Raw genomic sequence first — 21704 nt, 5'->3', positions numbered from 1 at the left:
CAAATAGCGCTTTGACTATCACAAAGCAACACATACTTTTCTTGCTTGAAACCGATCTCTTCACAGAAGTTCTTCATCCACAACAGCTCTTTACAAGCTTCAACTGCAGCAATGAACTCTGCCTAAGTGGTAGATAGTGCAACACACTTTTGCAACCTTGACTGCCATGCCACAGCTCCACCCGCAAATGTTACCAAGTAACCCGAAGTAGATTTGCTAGAATCAGCATCTCCCGACATGTCAGAATCAGTGTAACTGACAAGCAATGACTTCTTACCTCCGAATGTAATCTTCAAATTAGAAGTCCCTCTGAGATATCTCAAAATCCACTTCACAGCATTTCAATGTTCTCTTCCCGGATTGGAGAGAAACCTGCTGACAACTCCAACGGCGTAGGCTAAATCCGATCTTGTACAGACCATGGCATACATCAAACTACCCACTGCAGAAGCATACGGAACCTTCGCCATATCTTCCTTCTCCGCATATGTCTTCGGACTTTGTTGACTGCTCAGTCTTAAGCGTGGAGCAAGAGGAGTACTCAACACTTTAGACTTGTCCATGTGAAACCGCTTAAGTACTTTTTCAATGTACTTCTCCTGAGATAAGTGAATCAGCTTCTCACCTCTATCCCGAATAATTCTCATACCAAGAATTTGTTTCGCTGGACCAATATCTTTCATGGCAAATGACTCACTGAGCTGCTCTTTCAACTCCTTAATTCTGTCCATGTTCCTGCCCACAATCAACATATCATCGACATACAGCAACAAGATGATAAAATCATCCTCACTGAACACCTTCACAAATACACAATGGTCTGAATCAGTCTCTGCATAACCATGCTCCCCCATAACAGACTTGAATTTCAGGTACCACTGCCTTGGTGCTTGCTTCAATCCATAAAGGCTTTTCTTCAAGCGGCAAACCAAATTTTCTTTGCCCTTTTGCACATAGCCTTCCGGTTGTTCCATGTAGATCTCTTCCTCCAAATTACCATGAAGGAAAGCAGTCTTCACGTCCATTTGCTCAACCTCTAGATCAAGGCTCGCTGCCAATCCAAGTACAACCCGAATGGATGACATCTTCACAACAGGAGAAAATATTTCATCATAATCAATTCCCTTCTTTTGGCTGTAGCCTTTCACAACCAATCTAGCCTTGTGTCGAGATGGCAAATTGTCATCCTCATGCTTAATTCTGTACACCCACTTATTAAGCAGAGTCTTCTTGCCCTTAGGCAATTCCACCAACTCAAAAGTATGGTTCTCCTCAAAAGAATCCATCTCCTCATCCATGGCTCCAAACCACTTATCCTTGTGTTCATCCTCCAAAGCTTCATCATAGCTTTCAGGCTCTCCCCCATCAGTAAGGAATACATACTCACTAGGATCATACCTTGTCGACGGTTTAAGACCTCTCTCGGATCTTCTAACAATAGTAGGTTGGTTCTCAGCAGCTGGTGTCTCACCATGATCGTCACCATGATCACCACTACCATCTTCATGTGCGGGAGCATCTGCATTGGGTGTATTATCATGAACCTCAACCTCAACCTCACCGTCAACCGATGTAAAAAGAGTAGCCTCTGTATCGATCAAACCCTCAAAAATCTGAGTTGGCTTTTTGGACTTGTCAATGTCCTTAATCGTTTGATCTTCCATAAACACAACATCTCTGCTCCTTACGAGCTTCCTCTCAACGGGATCATAAAATCTGTACCCGAACTCATCATGACCATAACCGATGAACACACACTGCCGCGACTTCATCTCAAGCTTCGATCTATCAACCTTGGGAATATGAACAAATGCCTTACACCCAAAGACCCTCAAGTGATTGTAAGAAACATCCTTACCAGTCCAAACCCTCTCTGGAACATCACCATCCAATGGAGCACTTGGTGACAAATTCAGCACATGAACCACCATGTTCAAAGCTTCTGCCCAGAAAGTCATCGATAAGCCTGACTGTGAGATCAAACATCTCATCCTCTCGACAATCATCCGATTCATCCTTTCAGCCAACCCATTCAACTGTGGAGTATGAGGTGACGTGAACTGATGCCTTATTCCATGCTCTTTGCAATAAGCATCAAATGGTCCAAGATACTCTCCACCATTATCACTGCGGATACACTTCAGCTTCTTCCCCGTTTGTCTCTCAACCAATGCCAAAAAATGCTTGAAATATCCCAGCACCTGATCCTTCATCCTCATAGAAAATACCCACGACTTCCTTGAATGATCATCAATGAAAGTTACAAAATATGATGCGCCGCCAAGAGATCTTGTCTTCATTGGACCACACACATCTGAGTGTACCAAATCCAGTACCTCGGGTTTCCTAGAAGGTGCGGAAGACTTGAAAGATACCCTGTGTTGTTTTCCCGCAAAGCAATGCGAACACTCCTGTAGGTGCAAACCAGAGATTCCTGGAATCACCTCATTCTTAGACAACACAGCCATTCCCTTCTCACTCATGTGACCGAGTCTCTTATGCCATAACTCCATGGCATTATCATTCTCCACCGCATTAACAACATCTTTGGAGACCTTAGCCTGCATCCAATAGAAAGATGAAGACTTCTCACCTCGAGCCACAATCAAAGAACCGCGAGAGAGCTTCCATTTACCACCACCGTGCAAACTGAAATAGCCCTCATCATCAAGTCTTCCCGTCGATATCAGATTCATCCTAATATCAGGAACATGCTTAACATCCTTAAGCACCAGCCTAGTACCAAGACTAGTCTCCAAGCAAACATCACCAATGTGATTACGTGTTTAAGCACACACCAATTAACCTAATGTGCCAACAATACCACAATCGAATGGTATGTCATTGTAGCATTTTAGGATCGAATCCACAGAGAACTAGAGACTTATAACACCAAGAATACACAAACCTTCCTAATCTAAGCAAACAAGAAGATAGATGATTTGTAACAAACTAATATCCTAGAAATATAAACAAGTGAATCCATGGGCTAAGGGAATTGACTTCAAGTAACTAAGATCCAATCTAGGTGACAAGCTTTCAATCAAAGTAATCTCTTAAGTCTAAACACAATCTTAGACAAGTCCTATGTCTAGGTAAATGCCCATTTGCTTAGAAATCATTAAACATCAAATGTCTTTGGCTTAATTCAATCAAGCAATCTTTAAGTTCAAGTTCAATAACTATCTAGCAATTTTAACATCAAGTGTCCTTGGCTAATCTCACTAGAGCTTAGTTGAGTTGATTCAAACACTTCATCTAATCATGTCTGATGAGAAGTGTTTAGAAATCAGGTTTAGAGTGATCAAGACTAAACAAGCATTAAAAATACTCAACAAGCAAGTTCATACAAGGATCTAATACAATAACACCATAGATCTTCACTAAGTTACTCTAATCTCCCTAACCCATGAATTCTTAAGGAAACTACTCACTAATCTCCATGAAAACACTTAATCTCATAATAGATTGAAGCATATTCAAGTAGATACAACAGAGAATAAAGATAAACAAGGATTAAACAAGCAAAACGAAATTAAAACTCAAGAACAGATGATGAACAATTGAAGAACAGCTCAAGAACACTAAGAACAATGATATTTCAAAGAGAGAGAGTTTTGACAAGTTAAATTATTACAAAGTTGGATAATGATGTTTCTTGCCCACTCTTTTGATAATAAGAAAGCAAATATTATACAGAAAAGTAGGAAAAATCGTGCAAAGGAAAGGTGGGTGGAAGAAAGTGGGAAGTTGGTTAATCCCATCAACTTTCCAGTGGTCCCCGGCAAGGGTTGATACACCTGTAGTAAATCGATTATAACTTATCCAATACAGCTCCAAATGACTTGAAACCACTTCCATTGGAAAGCTAACTCAATTTCCAGTGTCTCCACAAATTTTGAGCTTCAGAAAAGATATTTAAGGCTTTCATCCGTGTTCATCTTTCACTCTCCGGATTCGGGAGCGACCTCGCTGTGTCGCTGCGAGAGGTCGCTCCGGATTCGTTGTCTCCGGGTGATCAATACGCGAGCGACTCTTCCCTGTCGCTCTAGTAAGGTCGCTCTGATAGGGAGATCAGAGCGACGTCAAGGTGTCGCTCCGGACTGGTCGCTCCGGGCGATCAATACGCGAGCGACTCTTCCCTGTCGCTCTAGTAAGGTCGCTCTGATAGGGAGATCAGAGCGACGTCAAGGTGTCGCTCCGGACTGGTCGCTCCCATGCCTTGCTCGCCGAATGATCACTTTTAACATTTCTTTTGGACTCCAATTGCACTCAAAATCCCACCAATGGTCCTCTAACTCATCCATGGTGCTCTCCAACACCTGATATGTACAAATGCAATGATATGCAACCTAAATGTGCCTAAATGATGCTCTAAATGACCAAACCATGCAAGAATAAGAAGTTAAAAACATGTAAATTCACAAGATATCAACTCCCCCACACTAGTCCTTTACTTGTCCTCAAGTAAACTTTCAAGTCCTAAGAAGGAAGAAGTTTGAAAAAGGGAGCTCATAGCCAAAAGACACACATCCTAGCTCTTCTACAACATTCCAAATGATCATAGCAAACAATCATTGGTCATTCTTTTATCAGTCTAGCTTCTCAATGCCTATCAACCTCTTTTTATTTCTTTATACAAAGTGCAATGCTCATCAATCAACAAGTAACTTCAACCAATTCTCACATTCATTCACACACACACACAAGGTGGATTCTCACAAATGGGCACATGATCTCAATCACTTGGCTTGGTAGATTAATGGTCTTTTATGAATAAAAAGAAAGGTTCAAATACAATCTTTTTAATGGTGGCAATCACTCAAGAACAAGGAGCATGATCATTATGCAAAATTTATCTAAGACTAGGAGCAATTCATGCATACATAGCTCATTCTCATCATTCTACTCTTCTTCCTAAGTGATTACAAATTCTACCCATCTTTTATATTTCAAAACCCAAGTATATACACTTCACTCACATTTCTCACCAAGTGAACTCTTTTTTTTTTTTTTTACATGATCAACCAACTAAGAACTTGACACTCTTTTTCTTTCCCCATTATGATCTTTCATTCATTTTTTTTTTTTTTACTTTGGGGAATTCTAATTGACACACTTAAGAGTTTTTCTTCTTTTATTTTCTTGGTTCCTATTGGTTTTCTTTTCTTATTGACACTCTTTGATCTTTTTCTCTTCTCTCAAACCCAAGATATAACAACTTAAAAACACACAAACTCACTCACCATCCTAGATGCTAGTTCAAATGAGGATCTTATGCTAGCAATAGATGAGAACAAACATATGTCGCTCCCAATACTCTCAAGATTTTGCACATGACAAGCTATCAATAAGAGACCTCACTCAACAAATCGATATTGGTTTCAAAGAATGGCAAGGGTTCAAGGGTAGGGGAGTGCTATTTGGGTTAATCAAAGGATAAGACATGGAATAAGATAACCCAAATGTGTATGAAATCCATGATCAAGTATGCAAGTGCCCATATGCAAGAGAGATTAAATTCATTATGCTCAAGTTCAGTTTGTAATTGGTTTCAAGAACAATGTCAATATCATATGAGCAACATGTTTCAAAAAGAGTTTTCAAGGCTCAAGAGATGCTTGTAGATATGTTCTTTTCATGGCAATTTCAATCATGGCTCCCTATGCATAATTCAAAACTCATAACTCTTTTTAAATTTTTTTTTTTTTTTTTTTTTTTTTTTTTTAGAAATCACAAGAAAATCCAAAATGCAAATCATTAAAATCCACACAGATGCAAAGTGCTAGATATGTCAAATGCAAATCATCCAAATAAAACCAAGCAAAATGATCAGTTTTTATAGTACCCCCACCACACTCGAATCACACAGTCTCTTGTGTGACTTTGAATTTGGAGTGGTTTACATGATAAGTAAAATAAAAATTACTAGAGATGTGGAGAGATTTTAAACCGGATTAGAGTACTTACCTTGTGACTGTAGCGACTTGAGCATGTCACTATGGATATGTCGCTATGAGCATGTCTCCACAGCACTTGTGTTTCTTTCCTAGCCTCTTTTGAATCCTTTCCTTTTCCTGAGCACCTTCCAAACTGAAATGACACACAATTCACACAAACAAACACACAAACAAGGATAGTTCACACAATTTATTAAAAACATTCACACATATATACAAAGGATACTCTTGAGATTTCCTCCCAAGTGAGCTTGTTTTAAGTCTCTAGCTTGACTTTGTGTGCTTGCTAATCATAAGTATCAAAAGGTTGAGCCAATGCACCTTTGGTCCCTCTCCTCCAAGAACAAGGAACCAAGTATGCAAAGGAGCACACTACTGTCCATAGAAAATAGACATATTTTTCCTCAAAGAGCTTCACTAAAGATATGACATGAGTTATGAAATGCTCCTTGAGGTTCAGATGATCATGAGAATCAAAAGCATTAGGTGGAAACACAAAATCAACTACATGTTCAAATGAGGTTTTAACAAAGTAGTCAACTCTATCTCCATCAATCAAATAATACACAATGTTCACATTCTCATGATAGTTTTCAGCATGGGGGTTTTCTATCTCAAGCAAGAGCTTATCCACATCAAGTTCATCCCCTAAATCAGGAAGTTCAAGAAGAGGTCTAGGTTCATCAAGAATGAAAAACTCAGATTCAAGATCAAATGAAGCACATAGATAGCTCTTGTCAAAACAAACTTCAATATGATCTCTAACAAGCTTTTCTATTCTCAACTCATCTAGTTTCTTAGTTTCACATATCAGATCAAGACATTCATTCATGAGCACAAGAGAATTAAGACCAGAGATATTATTCTCACCACAAGGCAAGCATATTTCCTCGAGTTGAAGTTTTAAAGTGGAAATTTCTATACCTTCCAGTTGGAGTGGTGGAGCCCAATACATTACCTCATTAAGGGCACAAGCAGCATCTAACTCATACTGGGTAACCTCCCTTTCTTCAAACTCTGCTCGGTCCCTAATGAGGTGTGTCCGGATAAGTTGTGCTAGGTTTCTCTTTGTCTTGTCCCGATTCTCTTTCATTCTCTGAAGCCGATGCAACTCATCCCTTTGGTCTGGTATGAGTATGCGTATATCAAAGGGTGGTGGCTTCACATATGGCTGATCTTCAATGCGATCTTCAAATGTCTCTTCCTCTTCTTGTGGCTTCTCAGAGTAGCTTGAAGCCATCTCTACAAATAACAAAAGCTAGAAGAAAAGGTTAGTAGCTATACAAAAGCAAAACAAAGCATAAGAAAATAAAGCTTAATCTCAAGAAAGTTTGAAATCTTAATGACAAATCTACTTAGTTCCCCGGCAACGGCGCCAAATTGATTACGCGTTTAAGCACACACCAATTAACCTAATGTGCCAACAATACCACAATCGAATGGTATGTCATTGCAGCATTTTAGGATCGAATCCACAGAGAACTAGAGACTTATAACACCAAGAATACACAAACCTTCCTAATCTAAGCAAACAAGAAGATTGATGATTTGTAACAAACTAATATCCTAGAAATATAAACAAGTGAATCCATGGGCTAAGGGAATTGACTTCAAGTAACTAAGATCCAATCTAGGTGACAAGCTTTCAATCAAAGTAATCTCTTAAGTCTAAACACAATCTTAGACAAGTCCTATGTCTAGGTAAATGCCCATTTGCTTAGAAATCATTAAACATCAAATGTCTTTGGCTTAATTCAATCAAGCAATCTTTAAGTTCAAGTTCAATAACTATCTAGCAATTTTAACATCAAGTGTCCTTGGCTAATCTCACTAGAGCTTAGTTGAGTTGATTCAAACACTTCATCTAATCATGTCTGATGAGAAGTGTTTAGAAATCAGGTTTAGAGTGATCAAGACTAAACAAGCATTAAAAATACTCAACAAGCAAGTTCATACAAGGATCTAATACAATAACACCATAGATCTTCACTAAGTTACTCTAATCTCCCTAACCCATGAATTCTTAAGGAAACTACTCACTAATCTCCATGAAAACACTTAATCTCATAATAGATTGAAGCATATTCAAGTAGATACAACAGAGAATAAAGATAAACAAGGATTAAACAAGCAAAACGAAATTAAAACTCAAGAACAGATGATGAACAATTGAAGAACAGCTCAAGAACACTAAGAACAATGATATTTCAAAGAGAGAGAGTTTTGACAAGTTAAATTATTACAAAGTTGGATAATGATGTTTCTTGCCCACTCTTTTGATAATAAGAAAGCAAATATTATACAGAAAAGTAGGAAAAATCGTGCAAAGGAAAGGTGGGTGGAAGAAAGTGGGAAGTTGGTTAATCCCATCAACTTTCCAGTGGTCCCCGGCAAGGGTTGATACACCTGTAGTAAATCGATTATAACTTATCCAATACAGCTCCAAATGACTTGAAACCACTTCCATTGGAAAGCTAACTCAATTTCCAGTGTCTCCACAAATTTTGAGCTTCAGAAAAGATATTTAAGGCTTTCATCCGTGTTCATCTTTCACTCTCCGGATTCGTTGTCTCCGGGTGATCAATACGCGAGCGACTCTTCCCTGTCGCTCTAGTAAGGTCGCTCTGATAGGGAGATCAGAGCGACGTCAAGGTGTCGCTCCGGACTGGTCGCTCCGGGCGATCAATACGCGAGCGACTCTTCCCTGTCGCTCTAGTAAGGTCGCTCTGATAGGGAGATCAGAGCGACGTCAAGGTGTCGCTCCGGACTGGTCGCTCCCATGCCTTGCTCGCCGAATGATCACTTTTAACATTTCTTTTGGACTCCAATTGCACTCAAAATCCCACCAATGGTCCTCTAACTCATCCATGGTGCTCTCCAACACCTGATATGTACAAATGCAATGATATGCAACCTAAATGTGCCTAAATGATGCTCTAAATGACCAAACCATGCAAGAATAAGAAGTTAAAAACATGTAAATTCACAAGATATCACAATGCCAGCAACCTGAGCCATCGCATCATTCCCCATCTTCACAGAACCATAATTACCCGTAGTATAGGTAGAAAACAAATCCCGCTGTGATGTAACATGAGTAGTAGCTCCACTGTCAATCACCCAACTGGTGTCCTGGCATGCGACATTAATGGCATCACCCTCAAGAAGAATGAGAAACTGATCTTCGGTGAGAGTCACCCGGTCCACCTTTTCTTCTTGATTTCCTTGCTGCTTGTTTTTCAACTTCCAGCAATCCTTCTTCACGTGCCCTTTCTTATGGCAGGAGTAGCACTCCATATTAGCAAATCTATTAGACTTGCTCCTGCTCCTGTTCTTGTCTCTCTTGGGATCTCTACTTGTACTTCTCCCCTTTGACTCAGTAACAAAGACATCTGAACGCGAACTGCTAGCATTCGACTGCCTTCTTGCTTCCTCATTAAGAACACTGTTCTTCACTGAATCCATCGAAATAACACCTTCCGACGCGGAGTTACAAAGAGACATCCTGAAAACCTCCCAAGAGTCCGGTAAAGTACCGAGAAGCCACAGACCGTGAATCTCATCATCAAACTTGATGCCCATATCAGACAACTTGTTGAGCAATCCCTGAAACGCATTCAAGTGATTTGTCATCGGAGTCCCCTCCTGATACCTCAGCTCAATCAACTTCTTGATCATGTACATCTTGTTGTTTCCGGTCTTCCTAGCATATAACTGCTCCAGCTTCTTACACAAAGAACGAGCATCCGTCTCAGTCTCAATATGATGCAACACATTATCATCTACCCACTGCCTTATCAACCCACACACTTGGCGATGCTGCAGCTTCCACTCTTCATCTGTCTTCTTCTCAGGTTTCTGCTCCTCGAAGACTGGAACATGAAATTCTTTGACAAAGAGCAAATCCTCCATTGTGCCCTTCCATAGATGATAGTTAGCACCATTCAAGCTTATCATCCTGCTCATATTTTCCATCTTTCACACAAGCAAATAACAACCTAAAGTTATCAAAACCAAAGCTCTAAAACCAGAAGCTCTGATACCACTCTGTTGGGGAAAGTCACACGGCGCAGCGGAAATACTAATGGTCGTGTTCCCCTGACCTTGTGTGAACCTGTGAAAAAAATACTTCGACGATGGCGGGATGTAATATGCAGAAAAACGTAAATGAGACACACAATTTTTACGTGGAAAACCTCCTCGATGTGAGAAGAAAAAACCACGGGACCGTAGTCCACTCAAAAAATCTACTATATAAATGGTATGAATACAACCACGTCCTCCCTGTTCAACAGCCTGAACAGAACAGAGAGTCTAGCTACAAAGAGCTATCTCCAACACAAACAACAACAAGAGAGCAACACAAAGCTTCAAAAACCGGCAGCAACCAAACGACCTCAGTTCACAAGAATTCCGGCATCCAGAGACTAATCCAACCGTAAAAATCCAAGATAAACAAGTCAACAATACCTCCGCCAAATTTCAGCTCAAGAAGAGAAGATCTCACCGTCGGATTTACCAAACACCCAAGACTGTCCCGCTGAAGAACTGTGACGACCAGCTTCACTAAAACCCAGACAACAGAAGATCCAACCGTTGAAATCTAAATCCCTTCGGTGAATCTCTAACCCACTGACTGAAAAAGCCTCCCACAAAATATCAGCCCAATCAAGTTCCGGTTGATCCTCCAAAATCAGTCTTGAAATAGCCTGACGAGTTTTCTCATCTTTCTCTCTTCTTTCTCTCTTTTGTCTCTCTCTCTAAACTCTATTATTGTGAGTCTACAGTGCAAAGGGTCATGAGAATTATTATTATGTCTCATGCCCACTTGGTTCTCTCCATCTAGGAGGTACCCAACACTCTTGTTCTGAACCATACAAACAATTCTCTTTCATGGGATAAATAAAAATGTTCAATGCATTTACAACCGAGAATTTGATAGTGATCTATTGAATTATTTTTCTCTAACGTTTCCATCCATTGTATGTAGTATGTACAGAATAAAACTATAAATCTAGTAAACAACTGGATTTTTTTTTGACAACTGGAATTAATAAAAACAAATAAACCAGTGAAATGAATGTTACCGGCTTGATATATATGCATGCTCCATAAGCAGATAGAAAAGAAACAAAACAGACGTCAGTGACTGGTGATTGATCAACGAGATCAAGGGCTAATCGAAACCATGTGGCCGTGCCCACCTTCAGCAACAAGACAACCGTACCTTCATTGGCTCCACATATGTCTTTTTATGTAACACCAATCAAAATGAATCAAGTGGTTATAAATCTTCGGATCCAAACAAAGATCTCATCTCGTCGTCAATACCTCAAATCCCACAAATCTGTTAATAAGTAGTTTTGGACGTCAATAAATTCAAATGCACCGACTATTTTTGGCGACATAGTTCTAAAGTTGTTATTATACTACTTTAATTTGTGGATTATAACTAACATACACGTGAAACATTCTTTCCATCTTGTACCAAAACGAGCCTTTATTATTGTTAAATCTAGTATAGACGATACAGTATGTTACTTAGTGGCGTGTTGTGATCTTATGTCCGGTTACGGTATCAAGAAGTCTATAACCCAAACTTTAAGGCAACCATTTGTTTGGTTAAGCTAAAAATAGAAAGACTATGTCGTAATTGTCGACTCGAGTTGTTCAACATGACAGCTAATCCTCTTGAGAGCAGGATTAATTTAATTGTAATTTAAAAAAGAAAGAAAAAATATAATTATCACAGGAGACGTCTCTTAATTAGGGCGTGAAGAGCCGTGTCTTAGAACACGTGTCGGTATGAAAAAAAAATTGGAAGTCTTGTCTCTTCTCTTCCTCTACATCTCTTCTTCTCTATCTCTTCCTCTCTGTCTCTCTTCCATGATGAATCCACAAGGCCATCCCGAACCTGATTCCGATCTGAATTGGTGTTAGATATATGGTTAGTTTTCTTTCCAGCTTAAAGTTTACCTGGCGAGTGGTCTGAGAACTGAAACTCTGGGATTTAGACACAATGCTTGTTTGTATGAATCTGATTTCTCCTTTAGTCTCTGTTCAAGTTCTTGTCTTTTTTACTTGTTCCTTTCCAATTTGAACTTTATAATCGGATATGGCTCCATCTTTTGGTATAAGCTTTTGAGTTTCTCTCGGCTTTGGTTACTCTGATTGCCTCTTCTTTGTTTACAAAAGATTGTTGAGTGTTCTTGAGTTCTAAACTCTTTGGTTCTTTGTCCTTTTCAGGTGGATAAAGCAAAGGTTTAGGAAGAGATCAAAGAGATTAGAGTTGACGAGGTTTCATCAACCAACGGAGAGGCCAATGGATATCCCTCTATTAGTGAGAAGTTTGGTGATAAAGACCCTGAGAAAGGGGTAGCAGCAGTAGTAGTAGTAAGAATGGTGATAGCAGCAGATCAGGCTCGTTTAATCACTTGATTCTTATAGGAACAGCCAAAACATAAGTCCTTGTGACAGCTTTATTTATTTATTTTGTTTTATCTTCTCTTCATCTGAGGTGATTGGGTGGTGTGGTGTGATGCAGGCTTGCTTACCTACACGAGCTTGAGCCAAAAGTGGTGCATAGAGACATAAAGTCTAGCAACATTCTGATTGATGACAAATTCAATTCTAAGATCTCTGACTTTCTCCTTTGCGAAGCTGCTTGGCGCTGATAAAAGCTTTATAACTACTAGAGTAATGGGTACCTTTGGGTAAGTGTTGTGGCATCTCTCTGTATACTTGTGTAATTGTTGGCCTTGGAACATAACTTGTTTTGGTTGTTTCAGCATATGTATGAAGCAATGTTTGTTATGGTTGGTTGGTTAGTTCATGTGGGATTAGATTTTTTGCTTATGTGCTTATGTTTCTTTGATCACAAACAACGAGATTGGGATGGTTGATGAAATGGAGAAGCTTTATATAGAGAATGAAATCTTACCATCATTTTGTCTAGATTGGTTAGAGGATGGAGTGTTAGCATGGTTTAGCTTATGGTATGAACATTAATAACACAATGTTTACAAATGTCTGCAGGGTTCTTCTATTCTTACCAATCAAGAATCTCATTCTCACGCTTTCATGGGCTCTAATTCGACGTTTATGACGTCCTCTCACTTAACCATCTAAGAGATAAAAAAAATATTCAGGAGAAAGAAAGTTTGATCACTGAACTCAGAAAAGAACTTCGGGGGTCTGATGAGGAACACATGGAGCTCTTATCAAGGGTTAATGCCGATGAAATGATCAGGCGAATAAGGTCTGTTTTTGATATTTTTTCTTCAACTAATTGGAGCTAATGATGTTAATTTAAAATCATGTCAAGGAATGGAGAAAGGGTAACAATGTTCCTCAGATGGTTCATGATAATGCTCCGAGTCCAGCCGTTTCAGGATCACGTAAGAAGCAAAAGACATCACAATCAATGGCCTCGTTATCGATGGGCCCTCCATCTCCTGCTATGCAACCATCTTCTTCTGCGCTAAGAAGGGGAGGTCCTTTACCAGGCATCTTATCTTTCATTCCTATATAGTCAAGTGACAATGTGCTTTAGTCAAGTGACAATGTGCTTTAGTGTCTAGAATTAATGGACGTGTTGTTGATGTAATTTGCTTGGATCATAAGGTTTCAATCATAGAATGAAAGAAATTAAAAACTCTTAAATAAGAGACTCCCATTGAAGCACAAAATCAAAGTGTTTCTTAGCTAAACTTCTTGATTACATTTAAATACTAAAATAATCACTAAGAGACCCTAAGTGGGGTTGTTGTGGGTTAATGATGCTCTTAGAAACTCATAAGGTTTCTTAAATACACTTTAATGACTATTTAACTATTAAATTTTAGTTAAAGATCTTAGTTAAGAATCACCTAATTATTGTGCTACAATGGTAGTTTCTTAGTTTGGGTTTCTTAAAAAAAAATTAACTTGTAATTAAGATAGCTTACACGAAGCGCTAAGCAAAACTAAACAACATAGAGGTGGGCTGTGCATAACTTGTTACCTCTTGAAGAGTTCAGAAAACTAGCGTGTACCGTTGTATGCTACGAACCACATCAAGACTACCACCAAACCATCTGAAAAGAAGAGTTGAGGAAAGCCAAAGAAGATGCGAAAGCAGAGATCTCATGTCCTTGTAAAAAATTTCCAAAATTTAACATTAATACCCCACCAAAATGTATCAATTTAATCTCAAAAACACTATTCAGCAAAAAAACTCTTTAATGCCATCATAAGAATGAACAGACACATTTGCTTAAGACAACAACACGAGTGAAAGAAACTCAGTGGCATTGGCACCATTTATTTCTGTTTAAAAATCAAAACTTGCATATCTTCCTAACGATCGAAGAGTATCATCATTCTCAAACTAGACACCAAAATTTCAGCAAAAGACCAGATATATCAAGCGATAGAACGGAGGAAAAAAAGGATACTGAAGAGGTATCGCTCCCACCAATCAAGCATGTAGAGCCCGAACGTGACATTGTAAAGGTAGATTTTTCGTTGAACCCAGTTCATATTTGATCGAATCCCTACAACCAAAAAAAAACACAGAGATTACAAATATGGCGGAAACACACATAATCCAAGTTTCAAAATTTACCACGCAAATCCTACTAAAAAACGTGATACAAATATAACAAAAAACACCTAAGAATTCGAGATCTACGAGATGGTATTGTTCCTAACTCCAGAGTCTCACGTACTGAATAGAGAAATCAAAATTGGACAGAGACATCAAAGCTGGAATAGTCTGTCTTTTTGACACATTCCTAAGGTTCAAAGCTATGAAGTAATTATTCTTAAAGATTAGATTATAAGTTCTAATCTAAGTTCGTTATTGTAGCAAAAACATAAACTCAATCAACAATAAAAATTCAAACCGTTCCTCAGTCTTCCTCAATCAACAATAAGAACTCAATCTTCCTCAATCAACAATAAGAATTCAAACTGTTCCTCAGTCTTCCTCAATCAACAATAAGAACTCAATCAGCAATAAACATAAACTCAAACCGTTCCTCAGTCTTCCTCGTCATTTTCCAATCTATAAGAATTTCAATCAACAATAAAGATTAAGAACTTACATGTACGATGCGATGAACGACGTTCTCTGTTCTTCAAAGCGAAGAGAAGAAACTGCGTCAAGGGTTTTACTGTTATCGGATATAATCAGAGACCTTGGTCGGAGCGGACATGCGTCCAGAAAGCACAAATCGCAGCGGTTGCTTCTCATCATAGTAGAAGAAGACGAGAGAAACAAAAGAAAAGAAAAAGAGAGAAAAAAATATATTTACAATGGAAAGCTGACACGTGGGGTAAAAGCCCTCTTAATAATCAGTCTCCAAAATACTTCCTTAAGGATCGGTAACCGAATTTTATTTTTGTTTTGATTTAATTAAATCTTTCTTTAAGACTAAAACCTCTCTTAAGAAACCCCTATAACGATCACAACGAAGATTCACTTCCGTAACCAAGCAGGGAAATTAAAAACTTAGTCGAGAAAATATCAGCGCACTATATTTGCTACATCATATCCATCCAAAACAAAGGCCCAAAAAGTATATTTTTAAAGGCCCGACACAGGCCCAAAAGCTGTCTCTTTCCGAAACTAATAATCCATCCGTCCAACGTCGTTGAATGTTTGACCGGTCATCTGATCCGACGCCTTCAGGGTAGCCGCCACCTTACCAGGTTTTGTATCTTCAACTTCGATTTCGTTGAATGTCGGATCGGTCATCCGATCAGACGCCTTCAGGGTAGTCGCCACCTTACTAGGTTTTGTATCTTCGACTGTGACTTCAACCACGGTCCTCGCCGTGCTTCCACGTTCACGTGCCACACGTGTTTCCTCTACAATGTCTGACGGCATAGTCAGTTTGTTCTTTATAGCCTCTGTCACATTCTCTAATGTACCAAATATAGTCCCCTTCGCTTCATTTCCCCTATGACGTCAAAGATACAAACAATAAACTAACGTCAAAACATCAAATGAATGTCACTTCCTTATACTATATATATACCTAACCACAGCTGAATCTTTTGTCTCGTGAGCTCTTTCAGCTGCTAGCTCAGCACTCTCCTTGGTCTTTTGAGACCCCTCTCGTGCTTTGTCTCTAGCTTCGTCTTTGAGTTCTTTACCTTCCAATCTCATCTCCTCCATCTTTCGTCTCGCTTCTTCTCCAGCTTCCTCCATTTTTTCCTATATCATCAAACATTTAACATCATGAAAAAACACAATGTAACGTCCCAAAAAATCATTACCTTGGCACTATCCTTAACTCTCCAAGCTTACTCACTCCAGCATCTTTCCCTTCAGCGGCCTTCTCCACCGTGTAGTCCTTATACTCTCCGGCCTTCTCTGCTGTCTTATCCTTTGCTTCAATAGCCTTCTCCACCGTGTAATCCTTATATTCGCCCACCTTCTCAGCAGTCTTGTCCTTCGCCTCTTTGGCCTTGTCGGCTGTATAGTTGGCAGTCTCCTTTGCCTTCTCCGCCGCCTTCTCCTTAGCCTCTACTGCCTTATCCACTGTATAGTCTTTATACTCACCAATCTTCTCGGCCGTCTTATCTTTAGCCTCTCTTGCCTTCTCGGCTGTATAATCCGCCGTGTCTTTTGCCTTCTCAAGGGTTGCATCTTTAGCTCCAGCCGCTTTCTCTGAGGCTATTTGAGCTCCTTCTCTGGTCGACTCGGCCACGTCGTGGCTTTTTCCGACAACGGCATCCCTAGCGTGCTCGTAATTTTCTTTAACAGCCCTGAAGACCGATCCTATCACTCCTGGCCTCTCCTGCTCTCGTGGATGTTCAACTGTTCTCTCCGTTACCTTATACATCGTGACGTTATCGCGATGGTGTTTGTTAATGTCATGCAAGTCTTCAGCTGCTAGCCTCGCTGCCACCTCAGCTCTCTCCGCTTTTAGTTGTTTCTCGGACGTCAATGCTCTGCTCAATTCCTTGAGTATTCGTGAAACAAGAGTTACGGGTTTGTGATAGTGCAGTTACAGTGCTTTTTGTTGCTTCTTATAGTAAATGCTCTGTTTCTGTGGAGACCCCACGTGGTAGATAGGCAGACGTAGGAGCTGCCAGGTAGTCTTTCGTGCGACACGTATCTTAAGTAGATCGTTTTTATCCTCTCTTGATGTACCACGACACGTGGTCCTTTCATGCATGATGGTAATTGGCCGGTTGACTTGGCTGTATCAACATTTTAAGATAATTTTAATTAGTTGCTCGAGAAATGTATGCTAAATGTTGATGTGAAGCTATTAACTTGATGAGATTTAAAATTACTAACAAGGATAACTCTAGCTTAATCAAAGGTTGATGTAAATTAAACCGTGCTTGAGTAAAAAAGTTTTAGAACCACTCTAAAAACAACAGCTAGTTGAGGAAACTTAACGAGATAGTTGCATTTGCGTTAAGGCAGTTAAAAGTATGAATTTTCTGCTAGTAGCCCCAAGCGATCCAGCAAGGTCGGACAAAATAATTGTTTTACAAAGTTAACTAATTCACATTTGTTCACCTAAAACTTTATAAAGATATTTTTGACCCATATTTTAAGTTGATTCTCTTTACTATGGGGATCCGATCTACACATATTTTTTACTTGATTCAGGTTAGCATGTTATTGACAGAGACTACGCTATATATTGAAGATCTTAATTTATCACGTTAACTTTTCGTTAACAAGCTAATCACATTCACATTAGTTGTGTTCGCACATAGACTAGTGTTATATTAATCACATAAACCAATCACGTTAAAAAGTGCTCTAATGTGTGAACGTCTCTATTTTATAAACGTCACTCCTTTTTCTTATTTCTCCGACAACACCATGCATGACGCGTAATTGATCTCAACTCATCTAAATCAGTCACGTTTTGCATATGATAACTTATCATTTATACTCAAATTAAATATAAACTAAACCGTGGATTTTTTTTTTTTTTGAAACTTAACTAAACCGTGGATTACCCACATCAAACTTTAGTTTTGGGTTATATGATCAACTTTATATACTTCTTGGTTTTGATTTTAGTTAACCTTAACAAGACAATACTTCTTGGTTTTGATTCGAGTTATGTTCCGTAATCCGTATGAAGAAAATTCATCAGCTGATCTGTTAGTAAAAGTTCTAACTTTTTCAAATGGAATTTGTTTTTACTGGTTATTTTATTTTGATTTGGTTTTGGTTTTTCAAACACTACATATTTAAATAGTAAAATAATTTTTGACATAAAAGAAAAGAAAACAGCATAGCATGCATGCACACATAACTCAACTGTATTAACATACAGATATAGCCATATAGGTAGGTTCCTACGTGCGAGGGAGTATAAACGTGTGTCTTGTAAGTGGAGAATCAGATGCCCAAGCGAGTAAAGCAAGCAATGGTCAAGAAGCAACTAATCTCATTTACTTAAAGAAAACTAATTAAAAGGAAACAAAAGGTACACCCCAAAGGAAACGAATAATCTTACAAGACATGTCTCCTCCACAACCAAAAGTATATGTAGTAAAGTTAATAATAAAAGAAAGACCGTTTCTCGTATAAAAACCATTATGATCTGATCAAAGCCTTACAAGATCCATCAATCAATTCTTTACTCTGAGCTTCGATCATATTATCAAAACGAGGAAACACTTTTAGTAAGAAAGAAAGCTTTGGGATTCATAAAAGTATTAATAAAATGGATGGTTCAGGTCCAAGAGAAGGAGGAGGAGCTATGAAGCCTGTGATTCTGAAAGTTGGTGTTGCTCTTGTGTTATCAGCAACTGGTTTGTTCTTGGCCAGGTTCGTGTCTCGAAAAGAAGAAAATGAGGTGACTTCTTCCGCAAGAAATCAAGAGTCTACTTCATCATCTAGCAGAAGAAACGATGGAGAACAAGAAGAGGAGACAGAGATCCGAGGTGATCACCAACAGCAGCAGGAGATTCTAGGATTAAGATCCAGACTCGAGGAGCTTCAGAGGAAGGAATACGAGATGGAGCTACGTTTCGAACGTTATTGTAACATGAAGGAACAAGAAGTCATGCTTATGGAGCATAAAAGCATGTTGAGTCTTGAGAAAACTCAGTTAGACTTCCTTCGTAGAGAACTTTCAGGGATGGAGGAAGAATATAAGAGGGGCCAAGATTTGGTGATTGTGTTTCTCAAACTGGTGGGAGAGATCCAAGAGCTGAGATCAGAGAACTGGTTTCTTGAGGGGCGAGCAAAGAAGCTTAGGAGAAGAGGAAAGCAATTATACCGTGTTCTAAAAGAGAAGAGCATGAGGAGTACTAGCGTGGAGAAAGAGCTATTGAAGTGTCTTGATGAGTTAGAGATGAAGAACAGCGTTGTGAAGGAGCTTGAAGGTGAAGTGAAAGATCTGAAAGCTAGGGTTGATGTGTTGCAAGAGGAGAAGGAAGAAGTGTCCCTGAAGTCATCAGAGGTAAGTAATGATTTTGAGATCCTAATCCTTTACTTTTATGTTGATTGGATCCTTTTTGGTTTTGTGAAGATGGTAAATGTAGAAGATTATAAAAAGGTGTTAGAAGAGTATGAGGATTTGAAGAAAGATCATGCTAACGGAGTCAGTGAAGTGATTAACCTGAGATGGAGCAATGCTTGTTTGAGACACAAGGTGATGAGAAATGAAACCAATTATGAGGAAGTAACATTTTCTCCAAATAGAAACTTGCAAGAGTACTTGGAAATGGAGGAACAAGCGGATGCTCTTGCATTGACAGTAGTAGCTGATCATGAGCATCATGAAGAGACTAACCATAATGATGATCATCATCATGAAACTTCAAGGAGGAAGAGGCTGATGAAGAAGCTAAAGAGATGGGTTGAAGGAAACGAGAAGGGAAGATCAACAAAGTTAGAGGAAAGATGTTTCGGAAGACACTCTTTAACCGTGGAACCTGAGGATGAACAGATGTTTCACTCAAGAAGATCTTGTTCTAGCGTGTAAATGAAACAGTCTTGTTTCACAATAAAAGCTTTCAATGTCATGAAGACTACACTTTAGGCCTTACCAAAATATAACCTGTTTGTAAAGAAAAAACAAAATTGGTTTATTATTATTACCAGGTGTTTTGTCTGCACTTACGTGATTAATAATTTTACAAAAAATTATAAATAGATATATTATCAAGTTAAAAACCATTAGAATAAATTATATTCATGCTTTTGAAATATTTAATAATTAATTAAATATTAAATTTTTATATAGTATAAAGTTTTTTAATTTAATAAAATATTTTTTAATACGTAAAATAAACTCAAAAACATTCATATATACATAAAACTACATACATGGATTTATATTTATTTTTAAAATATTATGATGTAAATGTTTTTGGATAACATAATATAGAATATTTTTAGATAATGATTATTATCAAATTAATGAAATTTTCTTTTAATTTATGAGTAATTATATATTAAAAAATCTAATTATTTATTCATGGTAATCAAAATTTAAACGCTTTAACTTATATCTTGAGAGCGAAAAAATCACTTCGCCAATAATATTATAAATAAATATTTGAATTCTTTGCCAATGTTTTTCAGAAATTATCATAATGAGTGATTTTGATTGTCATAAAATTTTGATTGCCCTATAATATAATTAGCTGCATTAATATTTAGTTTTATTGTATTTGATAAATATATTTTTATAATTAATGTTTCTTTTATAATAATTAGAAACAGTCATGTTGTGTAAATCATTTAGAAATCTCTTTACATACAATTTTGGTTCTGTTTTTTCTTTTTTAATTTTTATTATTTATCAAGATCTTCAATTATGTTTTTCAAAACATCACTAATATATAAGTTTATAATTATCGAGACTATTTAATGATTTTTTGATTGAGAATACAAATTTTTAAGTCAAGAAATATACGTTCAAAAATTTATATACTGAAAAAAATAATATTAGCTTGGATAATAATACAATAGACATGGATTGTTTTTGTCAAAATAACGTTTTTTTTTAACTTTTTGAATGTTTTTATTATAATTAATTCATGTTTAATGGTTAATTATATAAAATATAAATTATTCATTAAGAATAACATCGTATTTAGCCATTCTAACTTTTAACGTGAAAGCTTGAATGCGAAAAACAACTTCAAAAATAATAGTATATACTAGGTGTTTTCCTGCACCATGTGCAATAAGAAATTTTTTAAATCTAACTTATATTTAAAAATAAATTTCATTAAATATGATAGATTTTACTATTTTCTTACTAATATTTAATATATATTTGATATATATTAAATAAATTTGTATAAAACTAATAAAAATGATATAACATTGTATAATTATCAAAATTTTATTCTAAACAATATTTATAAAATTTGTAGGTATATAAAAAACTAATGATCTTACGATTAGATATTTAAATTTTTACAAAATTGTAGAAATTTTTGAAAGCTTTAGTAATACAAATTATATAATTATACAAAAATAATAGTATTTCCAAATTTGAAATGTTGTATATGAATATATTTATTTTATAGATGATGTATGAGCTATTACCATATTTAAGAAAAGTTTACCAAAAAGAAATATCAATATTAAATGTAATATATGAATTATTACCATATTCTAATAAGTTTGCCAAAAATATAAATCAACATTAAATGAAATTATTCATGTCATAATTTTCCGGAAGCCATGTCATCAATTTCAGTAGCCATGTCATATTTGTTTTGTGAAATTGATTGTAGAGAGGACATGTGGCAAAATCA

At 37.4% G+C, this 21704-nt stretch overlaps 1 protein-coding gene and 2 pseudogenes across 2 annotated transcripts; 1 reads left to right on the top strand and 2 right to left on the bottom strand.

The window, feature by feature from the left end:
* Nucleotides 1-10828: 10828 nt before the first annotated feature.
* Nucleotides 10829-16951, bottom strand: LOC106414202 (annotated as a pseudogene). The gene is made up of 6 exons (XR_007322742.1): nt 16224-16951; nt 15983-16161; nt 15047-15904; nt 14396-14494; nt 13963-14035; nt 10829-13483 (listed from the first exon to the last, which is right to left on the bottom strand). The product of XR_007322742.1 is annotated as a late embryogenesis abundant protein ECP63-like (transcript).
* Nucleotides 13959-14480, bottom strand: LOC125585478 (annotated as a pseudogene).
* Nucleotides 16952-18220: 1269 nt separating the features above from the next.
* On the top strand, nt 18221-20048 carry LOC106414080 (protein CHUP1, chloroplastic). Its single transcript, XM_013854792.3, has 2 exons — nt 18221-19390; nt 19460-20048. The coding sequence occupies exons 1-2, from the start codon at nt 18650-18652 to the stop codon at nt 19913-19915; spliced, it is 1197 nt and encodes a 398-aa protein (XP_013710246.2). The 5' UTR covers nt 18221-18649; the 3' UTR covers nt 19916-20048.
* The last annotated feature ends 1656 nt before the right edge of the window (nt 20049-21704 follow it).

The sequence above is a fragment of the Brassica napus genome, chromosome C4 (genome assembly GCF_020379485.1).
Source record: "Brassica napus cultivar Da-Ae chromosome C4, Da-Ae, whole genome shotgun sequence".
Classification (NCBI taxonomy): Eukaryota; Viridiplantae; Streptophyta; class Magnoliopsida; order Brassicales; family Brassicaceae; genus Brassica; species Brassica napus.
The sequence above is the reverse complement of the archived record's forward strand: the minus strand, read 5'-3'. Positions and strand labels throughout refer to the sequence as shown.